This window comes from Callorhinus ursinus, unplaced genomic scaffold, assembly GCF_003265705.2.
Source record: "Callorhinus ursinus isolate GAN/ISIS: 27379988/994484 unplaced genomic scaffold, GSC_fseal_2.0 scaffold33, whole genome shotgun sequence".
NCBI lineage: Eukaryota > Metazoa > Chordata > Mammalia > Carnivora > Otariidae > Callorhinus > Callorhinus ursinus.
This window is the reverse complement of record NW_027397095.1, coordinates 2,297,676-2,320,775: the sequence shown is the minus strand read 5'-3', so window position 1 is coordinate 2,320,775 and position 23,100 is coordinate 2,297,676. Positions and strand designations below refer to the sequence as shown.

The following is a 23,100-nucleotide window of genomic DNA, read 5'->3' as shown; positions in this document are numbered from 1 at the left end:
CGTGCTCCCTACTCTCAAAGAAATTACTGAGTTGTCATATGGAATTCTAGGACACTCAAATGAGCCCTCTTCCTTACCCCTGGCAGCTCAGTCACGGTACGTTTAGGAGCAATAAAGGACTCATTAATTCACAAAAAGCTGGCTCTCTGCATCCCTTATATGCCAATACAAGTGGTCTGTTGTACCCACCGTATTGGAGGTTCTCCCTTCTCTTAGAGTCTTGGGCTTCTTTGCCCTGCCTCCTGGATGCTCTCTCTCCACCCGTCCTCTCTCCTTGCACGTCATCTGGAATAGGAGTTGAGGACAGGTCTCTTGGGGGCACTCAGCATTAGGGAATGGGAGAAGAGGGTGGCATGAGCCCCTGGACTTACGGCTTTCTCCCGAGAAGAAGCAGGATGATGCAAAGGGAGAGCCAGGGAGCCAGGGCTCATTTGGATGCAGAAGTTCCACTATGTTAAAGCAAGCCTCATTCCCTCATAGTGTTGCTTGGTTTAATGAAGGCCTTTGCTGGATAAACAATCGTACCTAGAGGCAGCATGAACATTCCCGGCCCATGAAGGACACTCTTCTGTTGGGGGAGGCAGGAATCGATGTAGTGTGATGGCTGAGGGATCAATACTTCTCAGAATGAATTTCATCCTAAGTGACACTCCTTGGGGATAAGGAACAGCCGACTGGAAATCATTCAAGGTTATCAACTGAACAACGGTATCTAGAGTATTCAGGCGAAACATTTGGAATTTAAACTGGTGGTCACACAAAGCACCACGACAAAAGCTGCATTGTGTGTAATGTGCCCAAACGAAGACACCTGCTGGCCTTCCCGCTGATCCTCACGCAAGTCTCTAGTCTAGCAACCAGACCATCAGCAGATGGCTCTGTTTGGATTTTAGACAAGCCTCCCGAAACACAAATTCAAGCTGGCTCTGATGACTTTAGCGGAGCCTAAGAAGCAAGGGATGGGGAGGGGGAAAACTTTCTCCCCGACTTCACGAGAACCCGAAGCAAGAGAGGCACAGAAACCTGAGCAAAATGGCCAGATCTCCAGAACACAATGTAATCGGAAATGTAAGGTCATAATTGTATGAAACTACAGACTACAACTCTAAGAAGCACACGGGGAAATGCTAAGGTATGATCCTCATTAAAGAAATCTCGTTTCAAGGGGCAGTGGAGGGAAAGCGAAGCTGAAAGGCCTCTGACCCTCTTAGCTGGGAGAAGACATCATTTTCTCTTAGATCTAAGCTGCAGCGAATACAGGTGCTCAGGAAAGAGGCAGAATGCCGAAAACTGCCTTCACTGTGCAGGCTTCAATGACAGCTAGTCAATGCAAAATATGTCTTTAAACTGCATGAGAAATGATGCGTAGGTCGAATGTCCCAATGTGAAAAATGTGCCTTCCTGACCTTCCAGGGCTGATCCTCAGCCTTTTCATTTATCTCCTGAGCCTCTGTTTCAAGCCAGGATCAGCCCCCCTCCATCCCCATTGATGAGATCCAGAACAAAAGCTCTAGGTGAGTATTTAAATTCCTGCTTGAATGCCATTATTCCAAAACATGCTTGGAAAGCCTGGCTCTGTATGGCATTTTGGTGAAAGATGCCACAATGAGTAAATGAGGAGTTAGCCAGAAATTGGTACAAGCAAATAACGGCCCGTCCCCACAATCTGCCCAATAGCAAAGCTGTTGTTATAGAGGCATTAGAATCTACAGCTTGCTTGCTTTCTTCTTTCTTTCTTTCTTTCTTTCTTTCTTTCTTTCTTTCTTTCTTTCTTTCTTTCTCTTTCTTTCTTTCTTTCTTTCTTTCTTTCTTTCTTTCTTTCTTTCTTTCTTTCTTTCTTTTTTTTAAGACTCAAATCGCTGACTTAACCATTCAGGCTTGAGCTACAGCTAATCAATACAAAATGTGTCCTCAAACAGCCTGCAGACCCCAAATTGCCTGCTGCTGGTTATACGAAGCAGGTCATTACAAAGGGCAAATGAAAAAATGTCCTGTTAATCTCATTTGGAATTATCAGAAAACTTAATATTACATTTTAGAAAATTTAAACATCTGATGTACCTCCACAACATACAATTTCTCGTTCGATTGGAAGCCTAAGATTCCATTTTTCTAATTTGATTCTAAAATATGGTGATTAAGAGTTCAAGTTATTGAATTAAGTCGTATTGAACCAGAATATCCCAGTGTCTGAACTCCCTTCTGGTTAAGAGCTGGGGACCAGAGGCAGTTATTTAACTCTTTCAGATCATGAAGCTACTTCCATTTAAAGTAGGAGGTGGGGGCACCGGGGTGGCTCAGTCGGTTAAGTAGCTGCCTCTTGATTTCAGCTCAGGTCATGATCTCACAGTCCTGGGATTGAGCCCATCAGGCTCCACGCTCAGCAGGGGAGTCTGCTTGAGGATTCTCTCTCTCCCTTTCCCACTGCCCCTCCTCCCTCCCTCCCTCTCTCTCAAATAAATAAATAAGTCTTAAAAAAATATAAAGCAGGAGGTGACTCTTCTTACATAAAGGGCCAGACAGTAAGCATTTTCGATTCGCAGACTCTGCCACTGAAGCACCAAACCAGCCACAAGCAACATGTAAATAAATGTGCGGCTGAGTTCCAACGAAACTTCCTTTACAGACATTGAAATCTGAATTTCACATGATTCTGAAGTGTCACAAAATATTGTTTGTAATTTTTTTCAGCCATTTGAAATAAAAACCATTTTTAGCTCGCAGGCCATGCAAAAACATGCAATGAACTGGATTTGTCCCAGGGGCTGTCATTTGCTGACTCCCGATGTAAAACCCCAAATCAACAAGTTCCCAAAGAAATGGAAAGAGTCTTCAGTTTCCCAAGACACTAACTTCCAAGCAGCAAGCGCTGAGAGATTCAGGTGCTTTATTGTTCAGATATCAGTTGTTTCCCTGAGTGAATGCACGAGTCGGGGGAAAAAAGAGACGCAACTTTTGTTAGTTCCAATCTCCAACAAAGGTTTCTCCTCTGACGCTTCCTTTTTCACCCTCTCACCTTCACCTTCTCTTTTTTTCAAGGTTTTATTTATTTATTTGTTTGTTTGTTTATTTATTTAAGAGAGAGAGAGAGAGAGAGTGCACACACGTGTGTGCACACAGGAGAAGGGGGCGGAGGGAGAGGGAGAGAGAGAGAATCCTCAAGTGGACTCCGTGCTGAGTACGGAGCCTGACACGGGGCTCAATCGCATGACCCCAAGATCATGGCCTGAGCTAAAATCAAGAGTCGGGGGGCGCCTGGGTGGCTCAGATGGTTAAGCGTCTGCCTTCGGCTCAGGTCATGATCCCAGGGTCCTGGGATCGAGTCCCGCATCGGGCTCCCTGCTCAGCAGGGAGTCTGCTTCTCCCTCTCCCTCTGCCTCTCCCCCTGCTTGTGCTCTTTCTGTCTCTCTCGCAAATGAATAAAAAAAAAAAAAAAAAAAAAAAGAGTCGGACGCTTAACTGACTGAGCCACTCAGGTGCCCCTGTATTTCTTTCTTCCATTTTGCTCAGTGACCACAGTTTCTTCTCACGTTGTTCTGAGAGTTTAAGAGAAATATCTGGAAATCTTTTAGCAGCATTTATTCCTGACCTAGACTCTTCCACCGCCTTGTTTCCTAGAACGACTCCCTATACCTTCAGTCCATTCCAATCCTGAGGTAATTTGGTCTCACACACAGACTATTTTAATTTTTATTCACAGATCCTGTTGGAAATGACAATAACATAAATGAAAACCTTCCCCAGTCCTCTTTTTTTGTTTTTAAAGCAATTTAAACTCCTCTTCAGAAAAAGGATCCCAGTCTACAACATACTATCATTTAAAATGGTACCAGCAAAGCCATTGATAACACTAGCAGTCACACTCCAGAGGTGATGGTGAAAAGCACTGTCCAAACTGTAAAGTCCTCTGCCAGTGTTAGCTCTAGTTGGTGGGATAGTTATGCCAAGTGTCAAGTGAGTTTTTATGCCAACTTGTCCAAGTGAACTTTTGGGAAAGAGCCAGTGTTAGTAACTACTGGGCTACTGGGGCTGTTCCCAAGGAGCAGATGAAGGCCTGCTCTCATCTAACAAAGCAAACCCCTGGGTTGTGGACCCGACTGTAGCTCCATCTCGGCGGAGGACAAAGTGGAAGTCGCCGGACTTCTGAGTCCTTGTTTTGTAAAATGGAAGGGTTTGGAGAGATCCTTAAAGATCGTTCCCTGTTACGACTTCTAAGTGTTTTGAGCTGGAAATGATGACAAAGGAGAAAAGGGAAGCTTGCTAGCTCTTGATGTCAGAAAAATGATCAGAGAAACACCTCAGGCTGCTCCTGTCTGGTGGTCTCTGCGCATCATGGAAAGAGGACAGTCGTGGCAGTTTTCCCGCACAGCTTCATGGGACATCACGGCCTCGTTGCTGCCAGTCTTTCCAAACTGAAATCTAGATCTTACTTATAGTTTACGACAACTTATTCCACGTCTGGAAGGTTAAGCATGGTGCAGTCCCAGACAAGAAAACGTCAATAAGTCCTAAGGTTGTTTTACAGAAAGACGCATCTCTACGGGCTCTAGTGTTGGAATGCCTTTAGCCTAGAATAAAACCCTTCAGGACAAAAATGACTTCCAACAAATCATTCGAACAGCAACTGTCTCAGAGGATTTTCTCTTTAACTGTTCTTCATCTTGAACTCCAGGCATTTTCTCTCCTCGGTTCCTTTAAAAGTAAACCTCTTCCCCTTCACTAAACGAATCTTAATAAGTTGCCTCTTTTTTTAACAGCTCACTCTCCCTGGGTGTCTTGTCTCAGTCTGACAAGGTAGAACATGAGTGGTCCATATGTGAGGGGAGAGGGGGCACCGTGGCCCGCAGGCCTGGCTCTCTGACTTGTGTGCGGCTCAAAAACACCGGCTAAAACCCCTGGGAGGTCAAACAACAGGAAAAGCATCTGTTTTCAGGTTTGTTACTTGGGCTGGGGGAGGCAGGGGAGGCAGCGGAAGCTGGTTGTTTATAGAACAATTTATGGTTACAATTTCAGGGGTTGATTACTTGATTTCTTAATCCAGCTCCTCGTCACAGATCAAACACAGGTTCCAATAATGAAGTAATTTTAGGCGTGATTACAAGCAGTCTCCTACTGAGGGCTTTCTGCCTTGGAACAGGGAGCTCCCGTCCCATACTCGGTGTCACAGGCAGCGAGGGGGACAAGTGATGGGATGGCAGGCTCTTCTGCCCAGGCACGACGTCCCCTTTCCCTGCTCATGGTTGTCTCGGGGTGGTCAGCGTGCCGGTGGTGGGAGGGTGTAAGAGCCGTCGCGGCCCTGAGCCACCCCCTCCCGTCTTCCGTGGGCGCCACTATTATCTGTGGACAAAACGGCCATTTTAGCCCTCCCTGCTGGCTCACTTTTGATGGCTTCTGATGGCCGACCAAATCAGGTCTGCATCTCGGCCTGGCATCCGAGACCCTTCATGACGAAACCCCAGCCTCACACATTCTCTACAGGGCACCGCACTGCCCTTCCCAGACCCCTCTGTGCTTGTCCTGCCTTCCGGGCCTTCACAAAGGCTCCCTCTCTGCCTGGGCTGCGCTTCTCCAGCTTCTCCTCCTGGCAAACTCCTGCTTCTCTTTGAAAACCGACAGCTGGGGCGCCTGGGTGGCTCAGTTGGTTAAGCGACTGCCTTCGGCTCAGGTCATGATCCTGGAGTCCTGGGATCGAGTCCCGCATCGGGCTCCCTGCTCAGCGGGGAGTCTGCTTCTCCCTCTGACCCTCCCCCCGCTCATGCGCTCTCTCTCTCTCATTCTCTCTCTCAAATAAATAAATAAAATCTTTAAAAATCAATCAATCAATAAAAATATTTAAAAAAAAAAAAGAAAGAAAACCGACAGTTGTTGCCTTTTGTGTCCTGTCGGCTGCTCTCCAGACCCAGGCAAAATCAATCTTTTCCTCGTGGCTCCACTTTGTTCAGATCTGATTTTATCACATTGAATCATAAGATCTGTCCACATGTTTATCTTTATTTCCACCTTTTGCGGATTATGGGCGCTTTGTGGGTGTGTGGACTGGGTTTCATCTCTGCATTTCCCCCATCTCCTTCCCATCCAGGCCGATGGACACTCGGCAAATGTTTGTTGAATGCATCCGGATGGCATACAACTGTTTAGTATGCATTTTTTGTTTGCTTTTTAAAAAATGATTTTATTTATTTAAGAGAGAGAGAGAGACAGAGAGAGCATGAGCCGGGGGAGGCGCATGAAGGGGGAGAAAGACAAGCAGACTCCCCACCTCCCGCGCTGACCAGGGAGCCCGATGCAGGGCTCCATCCCAGGACCCTGAGATCATGGCCTGAGCCGAAGGCAGACGCTTAAACGCCTGAGCCACCCAGGTGCTCCTCGTATGCATTTGAATTAGAGCAGAGGGAGTCACAGAACAATCCTCTCTCGCAGGGGTATGAAATGACCTCAAAGGGTGGTGGAGTGACTACCTATTCTTGGCCACGCTCACGATCCCGTCTTTCCTCCCCTTAAAGGTAAAAAGACTTCCCAGCCACTGACCCGGAGGGCTCTGTCAGCCCATGCTGCAGGAGGAACCCTACACAATTCTCAGACAGCAAAGGAAAGCAGGCTCTAGGAACAAAGCTTTGGTTTCGGGAAAGGCCAACCCTCTTTAACTGGTGTTTAGGGAAGGATCTCAGAGGTCAAAGCCTGAAAGAGGGAGTAGCATGTGAGAAGAAAAGCCATTCCCATGCTCCTTTTGAACTTCAGCACTGCTGCTAAATAGAGGAGGGAAGATAAAGGAAATGAACTTTGAACCCGGTTTAAATTATTGGGAGAATGTATTTAAATGTTTTTGTTTGTTTTTTTTTTTTTTACCACCAGCTGAGTGTTAACTATACGAATGCTCCAAAGTCATTAAGATTTTGCTTAACCCCTGAGGATAGCTTAGGAACCTAAACAATCCTTCCAGTGTGTCTAAAAGGGGAATTTTCAGGGGCACCTGGCTAGCTCAATCGGTTAAGCATCCGACTCTTGATTTCGGTTCAGGTCATGATCTCAGCGTCCTGGGATCGAGCCCCGTGTCGTCAGGCTCTGTGCTCAGTGGGGAGTCTGCTTGAGATTCCCTCTCTCCCTCTCTCTCTGCCCCTGCCGCCCCCCCCGCTAAAATAAATAAATATATAAACAAACAAATAAATAAACAATAAAATAAAAGAGGGGATTTTCAAAGGGAAGTGAGCTAGTTAATACACAAGCAGAGACTGATCTCTCTTAGCTCCCTAAGAGACCTAGGATGGTCTCAGCCTCCACTTCCCCAGCCCCGTGTGCACTGACCACCTCTAAATCATGGGCTTAGCACCACATCACGTGTCAGTGCTTGGGGAACGGGGTCTGCAGTGAAGGCGCAGGTCTTCCTTTACAACCACATTCCCTGAAACAAACTGAGGCAGCCGTCACAACATTCAGCAGTGTAGTGTGTTTTCATCGAACCAGTTGTTTCAAAATAAGACTTGTGCCCTCCTTCCACAAATGCTGGCTGAAAACCTACTGGGTGCCAGGCACTGTGCCTCATGCTGGAGATGCCAAGGTGAATGAGACAATGGCAGGGAACTCAAGAAGCACCCAGTCTAATAAGAGACGCAGATGGTTAGAGAACAGCCTGTCTCCTCTTCCAGCACCGGATGCAGCTGTTCTCTTCCAGATCAGCAGTGGCTGCCGGCTGGCCAAGTCCAGTGACCTCTTTTTAAGAATCAAACTTCTTGCCAATCTTAGTCCTGTGACATCTGAGAAAAGACTTGATTCAGTTTAAGGCGTGAGCCCTGCCAATATCTAGGGGAAGAGCTCTCCAGGCCAAGGGAGAGGAGGAAAGGCCCTGAGGTAGCAGCCCATCTGGTATACGTGAAGGAAACCAAGGAGACCGGTGTGAGTGATAAAATACGAGGTCTGACCGGGAACAGGGGCCAGACTGGGCAGGGTCTTGCAGGCCTTGGGGAGGCCTCCATCGTGGACGGGTATCACAATAGGGTTTTGAACAGAGGAGTGACAAGATCTGAATTAACATTTTCAAAGGACCGTCAGCTTGGTTGTTGGGAAGAGAAGAGCCTGCAGTGAACCAGTGGGGAAAGCAGGGGAACCAGCCAGGAGCCTTTTACAGCAACCCACGTAAGAAATGACGGCATCTTGGACGGGGACAACAGAGGGGGTCAGACCCCAGCCGTACCATGAAAGCAGAGGAGCCAGACTTTGCTAATGGATTACATGTGGCCTGGGAGAGAAAAATGTGAACGATCCCAAGGAATGTGACCAGAGCAACTGGAAGGACAGAGGTGCCATTTACTGAGATGGGAAAGATCAAGAGAGGGACACGTTTTCGGGAAAAGTCAGGAGTTTGCTTTGGGGCAGGTGAAGTGTCAGATCCTGATTAAGCTTCCCAGTGGAGGTATGGAGGAGGATGTCGGTCAGACGAGTCTGGAGCCCGGGGAAGAGGGGAGGCCGGAGACGCACACGGGAACCAAGGTTGTCCCCAGCCTGTCAGCATCCCGGCCAAGCAGGTTCCACATGGCTCAACCGACACTGTCACCCAGATGGTGTAAGAGTCTGCAGCCGGCCTGGCCTCTTCACCACCGTCCTTTGTTCTTAGGACTCCCTTGACCTGCAAAAGTGGTGGTTCTTGTCATGGCAAAAGCTGGGTAAGAAAATACTATAGTGCTGGGTATGATATAGATTTCGTTATCCTGATAAGCTACCTTTCACCGAGGGAACACATTTTTGATGGAGTTGCTTTCCTTCTAACGTTCGCTAGAATCGGAATGTGAAGATCGGCATAAATACAAAATGGCGTCCTAGATGCCACAGAAGCTTCTCAAGAGATCAACATCGAATCAGATTCACCTGGAGGGGGACCTACTGTCAGGCCATGCACCCTCAAGCTAAATTCTTGGGCTATTATTTTAGGGGGAGATGGTAAATAAATTGTAAGCAAAGCAAGAGAATCACAGTGTTTTGTTTCTTGCAGAAACTAATGGAAGTAGGAAAAAAAAAAAAAAAAAAAACCAGATACTAAAACCTGCCCGAAGCCTCACCTTTTAGCTGCAATCCGTTTGTCTACTCGGTACATTGTTAGCTCCTTACTAAAGTCATTCGCTGGCTGGAAGCCTGACAAGTACTAATTATTCTCATTGCTTCCCTAACCCTGCAAGTAAAATTCACAGAAGTTTAAAAGCAGTACAATTTCAAAGCCTGGGGAACACAGTGTGCTCAAAAATTATCCGTCGAGCTTTAGAAACATAGACAGGTATCCAGCCAGAATGCATGGTGGGTTACTCGGGTTTCCTCATCCTGAAGCCACTTTCTACCCTTCCCTCTTGACAGAAGGTTCGCTGGGAAAGCTGAGGTAATGGTCACAATGTACAAAGCCTTGACATCCGAGGCCTCCTTCCATTTGGTCATCAGGGGTCATTTACAGAGCCTCAAAGGAGGAAAGAGGTGGCCAAACCAGTCAGAAAACGACTGTGGTGGGCCCCAGAAAGCGAGGCCGGCGCCACGCAAGGGAAAGCTGCCAAGTCCTCAGATGGCCATAGCGATAGCAAAAGCCATGGGACAATTTTGTGGCACTGGTCGGTGCTCTTCGTGATTCAAGGTCCTCTGGTCCCCCATAAGTTTTGGTCTGCTTCTATTCTTAAGGTAGCCTATGCATGTAGTCTGTCTGTCTGTCTGCATGCCTGCCTGCCTCTGCATATTTGCTGCCTACCCACCTGCCCACACTTTCATTTCCCTAGCACTCCGCGGGGTAGAACTAGAGATTTGCTAAGTTCTCCAGAATGATCTCCTAACACACCCCTTATATGACAGCTGGAGAAACCAAGGCCCAGACAGAAGTGACTCATCTGGGGTCTCACAGTGAATTTAACAGCAGAGTCGAAATGTGATCCTCGCTTGGCTGATTTTTCAGCTCTTGGTCTCCGTCCATCTCTGGCTCAGCCTCTTGCTACTTCATTGGTCTTTATCTCTACATTTCTGCTCCTCTCTCAGTCTGTCTCTCACGCCTACACACAAGTTTGGGGAAATTAATCTTAGTTTGGCACATGTCCTACTTTTTTAAAAGATTTACTTGTTTATTTCGGGGAGGGGGGTTGGTGAGAAGCTGAGGAAGAGGGAGAGAGAAACTCAAGCAGACTCCGTGCTGAGCGCAGAACCCAACGTGGGGCTCAACCTCACAACCCATGAGATCACGACCTGAGCCGAAACCAAGAGTTGGACGCTTAACCGACTGCACCACCCAGGCGCCCTGACATGTGTCCTACTTTTGCACCATTTTCTCACAACTGATCACATCCTCATAACATAAAGACTTAGCTCCTGTTACTTCACTGCATCACCTCAGCTCCAAGCTTCGGTCATGTTTTGGTAATATCTCCTTTTGCTAAAAAGGTCAGACTAAGCGCCTTTATTATTCTACAGATGTTGCTTTCACCTGTGGGATTATTACAACTAGGAAATATCTCAAGGCTAGTTCCTTAAATTAATTTTTATGATACCTCTTCTACCCCCACGTTGACCCTGACCTTAGAGTATTTGAAATACAGCACATATTTCCCCACAGCAAATTGAGAATCCACTTTTAATTTGATCCATACTTTCCAGTGTAACTTGTTGATAGTAAAAAAAAAAAGAAAGAAAATAAGAAGAAAGAAACTGCTTGCTTGCTCATCCCCAATTTAAAAAAATAACCCTATAATCTATTACGTATTATATACTAAATAGCTTTCAACTTGCAAAGTCGCAAAAAGAGAGAGAATACTCTCCAGAGGCTTTACAAATCCTGCAGAACACGACATGCCACTTTCTGTTTTCTTTGAATTTATATGAGAAGGGAAATAAGCATATCAGGTGTGATGGATATTCTTTCCAGTTTGTCGTCTGTTTCAGATTATAAGCTCCCAGAAGACAGGGCTATCTTAATCCTCTGCTCAGGGCCTATTTACTGTCTTAGGTAAACAGGCAATGAACCTGTGCTTTCGGTGGCAGTTGCTGCTAGAAATGGAGATGGTGTTGCAAAAAGAAAAAAAAAAAAAGAAAAGAAAAGAAATGAAAATCAAGGCTGGCTCCTCACCACAGGTCAGCTGAGAGTTATTCTGACCCAGCTTGATTCCACATTCAAGGAGAAACCCTAGAATATTCCCTCTAATACCTACCTATTTTGAAGCTAGGTCACACCATTCTATCTGCCTTTGAAAAAATGGCAAATAGATTTAATACAGATGCACGTGAATGATGCCAAGGCTGCAAAGAGATTTATTGTAGGCAAAGAAAATGAGCGTCCCTGCTCCATCACTTGCTATAGCAACTCAGAGACGAGTTCCCCCACTAGCCCCTGACCCAACAACCTCAATCTAGGGCAGACTCTCCGAGGAAGCAACCGCATACCTTTGGATTAGCATGCACCGGATTCCATCATGTTTATTTGTCTCCCCAATTCAGCTGTGAGTACCACAGAGGCAGGGTCTCTCTCTGATTCACCTCCGTACCCCCAGGGCCTGGCGCAATGTCTGGCAGTGCAGTTGTTCAAGTAAACACCCAAGGAGCAGATCAGTGCTTCTTGAAGTAGGGGACTAAAATCACACGAAAGATGCGATTAAACAGCAATCACTGGCTTCCTCCCATCTTACAAGACCGTCTTTGCTAGCTCTCCTTTCTGGGGGACACACTGTTGCTTATAAACACCTTCTGTTTTCGTACACTCAAATCGACTGCATCTCATCCAAATGGTGTATTAGCGCTCTACGGATTTATTTGATACAAAATGGCATAAATGAAGTGTCACTTTATGTGGACGAATAAAATGAAGGGACTAAACTATAAGCTGTCATCATCAAATTTCGTCTATTACAGCCATATTACATAGTTTGGGATATCTCTAAATGTTTATTTTATGCCCTGCTCCTAATCCTATGATAATTCTACCAACATAATAGTTAAAGCACATTTGCCCGTGCTGACAAGGATTGGCCGGGTTTAAAGAGAGTCGGGGTAATAGTGCTGTGGATAGCTACAGATGTCTAAATGTTCATTGAAGGACATCACCCATTGTCCCGATCCTTCCGCTGCATTTAAAAACACAAAAGTGCTCATGACTACTCAGCATAGTATACATTTCATCGGCACTCAGAAATATTACATTAATTACATGTAGCCCTCATTTGGCCCAAATCATTATCAATCAATTTGATCTTCTACTTTATTTATGAGACCTGGCTCCATATCATTCTTGATGATTCCAAAAACCACATACCCCCACAAAGGACAAACTTTGTCCCCACCGAGTTTATTCCAAAGGCTACACATTCTCCTTGTAACACTCTGCTTATTTCCTTCATAACATCGATCACAATCTGGACATGCTTTTCTGACTTGCTTGTTTTGGATGGTCTATAGGCTACCACTAGACTGTAAGCTAAGAAGAAAATGAACATCCTTGCTCCATCACTTAGCGCTAAGAATAGTGCTGGGTTATGGTAGCTGCTCAATAAATAATCTATCTGTAATGACTGCATGGATTAATCAATTAATAGTAAATCTTCAACCACAGATAATCACCCAAGTTGGAGGTTCCCTCCTGGTGTCCCCAAATCTACTGAAGGCCATCACCTGTTTCCTTCGGTCTCGCTATGATTCAGTGCCAACCAACCTATGATTGCAGGCTATGAACAACCATGAACAAGAGTTCTCATTGCCAAGATGTGAAACTCCTCCTCCATAAGAAGAGGAAATCAGAGTTCTTGTGCTTTAGATTGTTGTAGGATGGAAGGTTGGGATAGGGGACCATCCCCTAGTTATTCTGCCTTCACTTTGCATTCAGATTAGAAATGCAATGCTTAGGTACTCACATTAAACTGTAGTTCATGTGGATTGAATTTCAAATCAACCTCAAGAGTATTCTTTTATTTATAAATATTTTACTAGCATTGTGAAAGAGACACTGAAGGTGCTCATATAAAAAGAATCAATGAAGCTTGCAGAACTTTCCTGGTGGATGGTTTAACGTTAGATTTTATGATCACTGAGTGTGAAATCACATGGCTCTTCAATGGTAGAGCACTGTATCCTTTTCAGAGGGTCTTCACTGTATAGCTCCCATCCTCCCATCCTATTTCATTTTCTCATAAAAGATACCAGCTTCACAGTTATCAGCAATTACTTTTTTGAGCTCTCTTAGTTTTTTTCACCCTTATGGATTTCAGAAAATCCTCTGTGTTTCCTACGTACCCAGAAAGCAACTCCCATTAATTAGCCAAGAAAGGCTATTTGTGCAAAAGAATACCACAGTGACCCCTCTCCTCTGCATAGGTTCAGAAAGGAGGCTATCATATGAAAGGTGTGCGTGAGTCAGAAGACGGCTTCTGCCTAATGCATCACATAATGTTCATTTCTTCTCTGTAGCTTGTATTCCTTTTCATTCAAACAAGCTGCAATGGGCTTAAGAGACTCTTTATTTTGCCTCATGCATCATCTATGACATTGTCAGATCAATTCATACGGGAAAAAAATGAGGGAAAGACTACGTACAGGCTCTTCATAAAGTCTGTGCATTTCCATTTTAATATAGAAACAATCAGTAAAGGCCATTTAAAGGCCCATTCCTGCCAGTTTAGGATGACTCTGACATTCCACGGCTGTCCATGAGCAGCCTCCTTTTAGGGCTCCTGACAAATGAACAAGAGCTCCCAGAAATGAGAAGGGAAACCGTGCCCTGTGGCGAGCAGAAATCAAGTCGGAAATTGTAGAAGCCGTGAGAAGAAAGACCAATGTGCTGTCAAATGCCATTTACACACGGTCTCTAGCATACCTACAGCCCAAAGTATAAAAGTTTGAAAAGTTTTCAAACCACATAAGGCCTTGATGAAGCCCCTTATAATTCCAGTGTCTGGCTGATGAGGCAATTCTGAGTGTCTGGAAAATCAATGGAGTAAATTGGATGATAAGCCAATGAAAGTGAAGGGACAGGGAGCCCCATGGTGCCACGGTGACAGTCATTTTTTTTTCCTAGTGCAATTTTAGGATTTCGAAGAAGGGCCATTTGCCAAGTAGGAAATATTTCAACTCTGGAAGGGGAAAGAAATAATCTAGTAATTTCTAACTTGTGAAATAGTGTTCTCCATTTTACGTGCACACAGGATCGCCAGTGATATATAGCTATAGTACAAATGCCCTGAGTAAGACATTGAGACCAAACTCATGGAAAATATTGCAGACAAAAAAATTCTAGAATAGTGAAATAGAAAGATAAGGCAGCGGCAACAAATATACCTGGAAAAAGGATTTAAGGAACCAAGAATCTAAAATCAAAGACTTTGGCGTCTTTTGATGGAGAAATGAGCTCCAGCTGTAATCAAGAATGGGCGTTAAAGCAGTGATGTATACATGTAATTGCAGATCCCCAGCCTATAGCCACAATCTCCCCTTCTGCATTTGTTTCTAGTGAATCTCGAGTCTTAGGCTCCATTTGCAACCCAGCCACTCTTTCCTCGATGGCACCTTCTACTACCAGCTGACCCCAAACCCTCCAAAGCAAAACGTGCTTTACCTATCGCTAAGGGATTTTACTCAACTTCATTGATAAAGTTCTTTGAGAATAACGAATTACAAGTGCTGTGAACAGAAGTAGCACCAAGGATTAAACAGCAGAAGCAAGCAAACAAGTAAGCAACCAAGAATAGTGAGCATAGGCAATCGCCATTCAAGGGGCCCGGCAAGATGCAGTTGACCTGTGTTCTTGTCTCGAGTCTGCTGCTAACCGTGTATACTTAGGTGAGTCCTTGTCTTGGTGGGCATCTGTGTCCTCACCTGCACAACATTACAGCCTTTTAGATTGGAGCCATATGGGAACTCCCTGCACTGTGTTCCTCGCCTTTTTCCATAAGCCCTTTTTCCTCTTCTGTGTCCAAATCCTGTGACTGGAAATTACACAGGTGCTCCCAGGAGTTTCTAAACCCTCTTGGATCCTCTTCTCCTTCAGACTCCCTCGCGAGTGCAAAATCACGGCCAGCTTCTTTCCAGAGTTTTAAGAGATGGCACTCCCCGCATCGCACTGTGTTTAGAACATGGCAGAGTGTCAGAATCCTAAGTGGGAGAGTGACAACAGAGAAGGGACTTCCAAGGGTACTTCAGACGGTGGTGACTTTGTATTTGGTCTGCCTTCTCTGCAGCCACCCTTCCTGCTTCCCCATCCTCACTCACAAAGTCCAGGGCAGCAGATGCACGCAGATGTGGGGAAGTCCGGGAAGGCAAGCCTCCCAACTTGTACCTCAGTTCCTCACTGAGCCTCACCGGGAAGACAGCCCAGTGACGGCTGGAACCATCCCGAGTGGCTCCTTAAGAGTTAACATGCTTTTCTTGGCACCTAACTCACCAGTGGGCAACACCTGCGTCATGTCATTTTGAAGACAATTTAGCACGCTTTCCTTCATTTTAGTGGTATTTGGTTCTTTTTGAAGATTTCCTGTGGGCAAGCTGAAAAGACAGTGAACTTTCAGATATTCACATTTAAGAAGCTGACAGTTGCATCTGTGGTGTTAAATTGCTGCCCTAGCTGGCAGAGGTTAAAACAAGAAGCAATGTTTTAACTTCTTGTGACATTTACAAGAATTGTAAAGCTGCCTTTTGCCGGAAAACTTATGCTTAATCTAAGCAATTCTGATTATACTAGAAAATGTTCCTACATATCCACTTTACAAAATTACACAGAATGTTGGAAAGAAATCTTGGCCCGTGTCTCTGAAAACAACTAATTGTACCACTTTAGAGCTAGAAAGAACCTTAGGGACCATCGACTTTGAACAGTGGTTTTATAGACGAAAAAACAGAGAGAGAGGAAGTCATCTGTCTCGGGTCGTAGAGATCATTTGTAGTGGTCCTTCCCATTCCCAGTCCAGGGCTCTTCCCTCTGCAGAAGTGGACAAAGCCAAATGCCATCACAGTTACTAACTTTCTTTTTTTTTTTTTTAAGATTTTATTTATTTATTTGAGAGAGAGAGAGAATGAGAGATAGAAAGCACTAGAGGGAAGAGGGTCAGAGGGAGAAGCAGACTCCCTGCTGAGCAGGAAGCCCGATGTGGGACTCGATCCCGGGACTCCAGGATCATGACCTGAGCCGAAGGCAGTCACTTAACCAACTGAGCCACCCAGGCGCCCACAGTTACTAACTTTCAATGCTTGTGTTTTTCTTTCGACGGGTAGTTTGCCTTGAGTGACAAAAATGCTTTGAGTGATCAAGCGAAATATCCCTGAGGGATTAGTAGGTCCACCGATGTTCTATGACAGGGGAGAGGGTGAACCTGCAGGATTCTAATGCTGACAAGGACAAGAAAAGTATGGGACAGAAGTCTAATAAGAGGGTATATTGGGTTTTATTTCAGGACTAGCTAAGGGAAGGTGGTCCCAAGGATAGAGTAACCAGAAGCAGCAAAATGAGAATTAGTACCCAATCCACTATGAAATAGAGGAAACCAAAGGGCCCGGACCAAGTATTAGTGAGGTCTGTACAAAACAGATACAAGCAAAGCGCAAAATTCACCCTGATCGCTCCCCACCCATCCCATCATCGTTCATCCACTTTTTTTTTTTATTTTCTTCATTGCACTTCTCTCTCTCTGAGACTAGCTTGTTCATTTTCAGTTTCCCTCCAACATATGTGCGTATACCCCTTAAGGAACACAAGAAAGTGGGGCGCCTGGGTAGCTCAGTCGGTTAAGCATCCAACTCTCGATCTCAGCTCAGGTCTTGATCTTGGGGTCGTGAGTTCGAGCCCCACATTGGGCTCCACGCTGGCCATGGAGCCTACTTAAAAAAAAACAAACCAAAACACAAGAACAGGGACAGTGTCTGTCTTATTGTCCCCAGTGCCTAGAACAGTGCCTAAAATATGTAAGTACTCAGTAGATGCATACTGAATGAATAAATCTGATCGAGGTAAAAGAAGTCAGACTATGGCTGATGCAAACCATGAGGACAAAGACATCCAAGACTATAAATTCAAGTATGGTTTTATTATTCTTACTTCTAATCACAACAAGAGAAGTATACCAATGCCTTTAACTAATTTAGGTCAAAAAAACCCCACAAAAACACCAGTCAATATATGCATCATTATTACGAGAGCTTTCATGCCACGAGAGTCCCGAAGGCGGGAGGTGCTGACATAATGAAAGACAGTGGTGCCATCTACATATTCATAGCAGGAGGTCTGGGGGCATCAAAGTAGGTTTTTGGGATAACAAATGCCACAAGGATCTTTGAGAATTAAGAATGATCATGAAGGGGACTTTGAAATTGAAAACTGGGACCAAGAACGCTTGGATTTAAGACTTGCAAACAAAGGGTCATGCTAAATTTCAGAAGAGGAGGCTGGGGTACACCAATGAAGGCCAAGAGCTCAGCCGATGTCAGAGGCCATTACAATTTGGAGGCTAAGATGGCCTCTGAAGATGCCATAGGGCACTAACTCAACTGGAAGGATGTCAGTAATTTTGGGAATGGGGTCACCCTTCTTCAAAAGGAATACTGTTCCCTGTGCTGAAGCTACAAGCTGGGTCAGTAGTTGCTGTGAGAAAAGTTCATTTACAAAGAATTCTCTTACAAAGAATTACAAAGAATACTATATGTACTAACCAGGATCTGTCTATCCCTTTGCTCTAATTAAATTTTAGAGTTGGACATAATCATTCTTACTCTGCTGTGAAACACTGAAAGCTGGCTACAAATGTAAAATCCCAAAGTAATTCAATATTTGCTAAATTTGAAGGAAGTAATCAGTTTCTAATTCGAATTTATGCACATTCTTTTCCACTTTAGCATTGTCGTATTTCCCTTAAGTTCCTCTTTGGTCATTACGATTGTCTGCAAGGTTATAGTCATTGAACAGTTTGTCACATGCTGCAGATATTTCTAGACCAAATTAAACTCTCAGTGTACTTGCATATAACTAAAGAAAAATGTATTAGGCACTTAAGGACAGATACTTTATATGTTCTACATTCACAGCCCCATTGGTCCACAGAGAATGGCATCTCTACTAGGTATTCAGTAAATATTTGCCAAACGAATCAAAGAAAAAAAATTATCTACCCTCTGATAGAATTATGCTCACATATTCCAAAATCTCAGGCCCATCTGACCCAGCATGTGCGTATGTATCTATGCATGCACGTGCTCTTCAAATTCCCACATGCTCATCCGTCGAGTTGAATACATTATTCTTCCTCCTGGCATGCGTGTCTATGTAACAAAACACCGAAGCAAGATTCACCATGAAAATCATCCCTAGAAAGATACTTTAACATTTCCCTCAAACATGCCATCCTTCCAGCACCTAAAAATTGAACTCAATTTTCATGAGGGAAGCTGTTCCCGTCTCCCTAGAAAACATATACTTTTAAAGTTTGAGCTCCCAATTTACATCTCCAAGTTCATCATAACAGAAAGGCACAGTTTACTTGTCCCTGGAAAATTCATTTTGAACCACTTTTCCTAACACAGCCTCCTTTCATGTCTGCTTAGACTAATGCCCAGCACTTCTTCCATGTTTTCAACTCTTACTACTTCTTGAAGTCAGATTCCCCCATCTGTATTCCTGAGGCGGGATGACAAAAGCCAGACTACACTTCAGCTTCCTAGGATATCCTGCCCTGGAGATGCTCAGCAGGCAACTGGAAATTGGAGTTAGCCTGGAGCTCCGGAACGAGTTAAGGATTGGAGAGGTCAGTTTGGGAATCATTAGTGTAGAGGTGAAAGGTGAAGCTATGTGGGGAGATGAAGTTACCCAGAATGAGAACATAGCAAGAGAAGAGAAGCAGATCAATGACAGGACCTTGGGAATTGCTCCATTTAAATATGTGGATGGGGAGGGAGAGGCTGTGTGAGTGTGTGGGTGTGTGTGTGTGTGAGTGTGTGTGCACACGCATGCGCTTAAAAGAGATCCCAACAAAGGAAACTTAAGAAGCATTGAGAAGAAGAGAGGAGGTGAACCAAGATAAAGGATGAATGCTTTCAAGCTAGAGAAGATGTGCAAAACACCAGAACCTCCAAAGAGTTCAAGAAGACTGAGGCCACAGAAGCAGCCAATGGATTTTGAAACCTGGCAGTCATAAATAACCTTTAGGAAAACAGCCTTCCTCTGTCATTTTTGTGGACTTTCAGTGCCCACATGCGGATGTGGTTAAGTGTATATGCATGTACCCCAAACTACCATAAGATTAAATATTGGACATGAGTAAGACTGTACTGGGTGTGTCAGATAACAGTAGTAATAACCACTACCACGTACTGATGGCTTATAACGTGCCAGGAACAGTGCCAAGCACTTGATAGGCCTGATCTCAATTTAATTTTCGCAGCAAGTCTATAAAGTGGCTACATTTTACATGTGAAGAAACTGACAGCCCACAGAAGTTAAATAAGTTACTCAAGGTTGTGCTGTGAGAAAGTGGCAGCGCCAGGACTGGACTGGAGGACGGACTGACAGTAACACTTGAGCCATAGTGACGTGAGCTGGGTCCTCTGTGCGCGGGGAGGAAAGAAAGAGCTGATAGTGGTTGACGGTCTCCCATTGCCAAGTGCTTTGCTTAGGACATCCCCCTTCACACATATACCATCAACACAATGGCTATGTTTAGGGTAACCTTACAAAGGCATATTTTTTAAAAACTCTGATTCAGCTTTTTAGAAAAGAAGCTGAAGCCACAGGATTCTAAAGCATCCCGTTATAATTCAAATGTATTTACTATAATAGCTCCCAATGGTTTGAACATTAAAAAAAAAAAAAGTGTGGCATCATTGATTTGGTGGTTGTTCCTGACACCCAAATGACTGACAGTCCAACTCATTTGAAAAGTGAAGGAATTTGACAGGTGATCTAAAGGCCTCCTCCAGCCTTGAGCTTCTCTGATTCTCATGGGTGTGTCTCATGCCAATAATTTTAAAGATATGGAGTATGGAGTGGAATGTCAAGTGCAGCAGCAGAACTGGCTGGTACATCAGCACCCTTTCCTTCCTTAAATGTATAGAGGCCTACGGTTAAAATCTTACAAAAACAGCCTTTGGTTGTTCAAACCATTGATTGCTAACTTAAGCAGAAACTTGGAAACTCCATCACAAAATGATACACTGAAAATCCAGCCAAATCATTTGCTTACAAGCAACTGCAGACCTTATAATATGGCTGGCGGTAGGAAAAAGAGAGAGAGAGTGACACTCCGGCAATTAATGTTTTTGCTGTCTATAGAAAAACAAATGAGGTTCTGGTCTGAAACAATTAGTATCACTGTTAATTGTGCATGTGCGTAGCAATAATACAAGGCATTTGGGATGGCTTCCACTGATTGTTCCCTTCTTTCTCTGGATTACAGAATCCATTCAGACAACTAAATAATAGCAAGCATTTATGCAAATTGTTAATTATGAGGCAGAGATCATCATAATCTTGTATATTTCTCAAACTGCATGCACAGTGGGGATTACCAAATGAATCGTTACTTTATTATTTTACTAGTGGATGAAAAATATACTAGCCTTGCAAATGGTTTTCATGTATCATTCAGCCCACCAGCATTAAAAATGGCCCCAGCGACATTTTCCAAAGCTGTTTCTTCTCCATCTCCCCATCTGTACCTCTCTTCCTTTCTCACAAACGAAGAGCAGGTATAAATTTCTCTGAGAATAACTTCTAGTCAAACTGATCAGTGCCATAATCAAAATAGAGCACGTCAAGATCCACTCTGTGATGCACCAAGACTGGTATAGATACATGCTTCTATTGTGCAGTAAATTTTAAAACAAAATTCTCAACATTTCCTGTTAAAGCAATTCCTGGGATAATAGCCTGTATGTTATTGGCCATTATCTTAATGGTCATTTACTATTTTATTTTACAGACGAGGAAATCAAGGCTCACAGCAGAGATGGGGCTTGAGCAGAGTCACTCCACTCGTAGTGGCAGAATCTCATACTCTCGCCACCAAGCTACATCCAGTCTATGATCTTTAAATGCCCTTCCATACTCATATTGTGTGATTAGGGGTCTATGTGGCTCTATACCATTTGTCCCAAGGAACTGTAATCTGACCACAGAATTAAAGACTGAATTTACTATTCTCAGCTGTCGACTCCACTGAGGCCCTAATGAGAAAATGGAAGCCCAGCTACTGAAAGCCAAACTAGGCATTTAAGAAGTGGCCCATCTATTCTATTTGAATGAGAATCTGCCCCTGGTGGAGGAATCCCAAGTCTACCACCTTTGCTGCCTAACCCTTTTGGCCAGGGAGTATAGGATGGGGGCGAGGTGGACTAGAAGAGAAAGCAAAGACAACAGTAAATATTTCTGGTGCCAATAAGCCTGTAATAGTCCAAATACAGTGCTGGTGAGTATCGTGATCTTAGAAAACCATGTGCCAAGCAACTAGTGCACACATTTACAAATAGCTAATGATTCTCATTAGCCTCTTCAGCCCTGGTTGCAATATGAGGGTACTGCAAAGGTGCTGTTCTGGAGCATTCTCGATGCCCCTCTACCCCCACAGTTAGGAACTTTCCTGTGTTTGGTTAGATTTGCTCTGCTGCAGAGTTTCTGTCATAGAGGCCCCTCACCTATGGGATTATTCTACCTTGCAAGACTCCGTATTTACACACTTTAAAAGCCCTGATATTTTCAAATAATTGATTTTCCCTCAATGAAATGCTGGCCTTGTTCTTCCCTAAACTACCAACCAGCCTAAGTGACAGGCAGGCATGCCGGAAGCACTGAAAAACACTTTGTCAATGGTGACAGGTTCCTCGCAAAACACTCTACTAATGACCAACTGCCCAACTGTCTGGGATGCTGGCCCTGAACATCCATCCCACTTCTGCACTGGGTCAGCTTTACAGACCTGAGACAACATGCCTGGGCAGTTTCAGCTGTTTTAGACTTAAAAAAAAAAAAAAAAAAAAAAAAAAGAGCCCGAGAAAGAACGTGTCTAAGCCAAAATCTAACTATTCATTGTACTGAAATCAAACCAATAGGTGACTGTAGAGTCTGTTTATTCTAGCTTACTTGGGTTCAGTTGAACTAAAAATACATTGTCACTTACCTTGCTGCATCTAGAATCTGAAAAATCCTCCACCTGTTAAAGGAACAGTAAAACCAGGTGCTAGCAAGAGCTTGGTAAGAGATGAGTTAAAATAATAAAAGTCTTCCATTTTGCTTTGCTAGTGTGTATTTTTCCAGTTTCCCAAACCACAAGGAAACAACTCATGGATGGCTCCTCCACATTGCTCCCTATTTGCTCCTCTCCAGGAGTGGGGGATTATGAATCAGGGGGCTCAGATGGGCAAGGCAATGTGAGAGCCAGACCTCTGGCGAGGCTATCAGCTGAGAATGATAGATCCATCACTCGGTCATGCTCGTTCCTTGCCCTTCTCTAAAGTGATGGCAATCTAAGCAAAACACAAATGTCAATAAACCAAAAACCAAACCAAACCAAATGCTATGGCGTCACTAATATGGAAGCACCTGGTGGAAAAGATCTAGGAGGAATTTCCAGGATTTTTAAAAATATTATCAGTAATACATGAAACACAAATAGCAAAAGGAAAAGAAAAGAATGATTAGACTTTGCTGATGCTCTTCAAAAAGATGAAAACTCAAAGCGCACACACAGTGATCCATAAATTGTCACTCCAGTCCCTTCCACACAAACACAAGACATCCACCAAAGTAAGCAATGTTTCTCCATGCAAAAACAAAACAAAACAAAACAAGGCTTAGCTGTTTTCTTAATATATGTCTTAAGAGTCACAAACACTAATTCCATTACATGAATTTCTGATATTAGCAGGGACTGGGAATTTGTGCACACGTCAATTGCTAATTTGAGGGTTCAAGTGGACTCAAATTAGCTTTTCATTGTGTATTAAGCCAGAACAAGGGATATCACAATGTAATAACACATTTGTGCCCAAAGTGAGTTATACAGCCTGTACATTTTCTTGGGACAAGTGCTTCTTCATATCGGATATGTCTGGATGCTCCAGAAGTGAGTTAAGAGAGACTTTTAATTGTTTGGCCAGCAGCAGAGCCTTTGCCTCATCATTTGAGAAACA

General features: G+C 44.1%; 1 protein-coding gene across 2 annotated transcripts in view; it reads right to left on the bottom strand.

Annotated features, from left to right (window-relative positions):
- The window catches only part of HS6ST2 (heparan sulfate 6-O-sulfotransferase 2), a 283,050-nt gene that overhangs the window by 59,384 nt on the left and 200,566 nt on the right, over window positions 1-23,100 (bottom strand). Inside the window, exon 3 of one of the 2 annotated variants that reach the window (XM_073879132.1) lies at window positions 22,089-22,121. The exons of the other annotated variant lie outside the window; for it this stretch is intronic. Within the exon in view, the coding sequence (XP_073735233.1) occupies window positions 22,089-22,121 (33 nt within the window). The remainder of the gene's footprint in view (window positions 1-22,088; window positions 22,122-23,100) is intronic. 2 annotated transcript variants of the gene reach the window in all.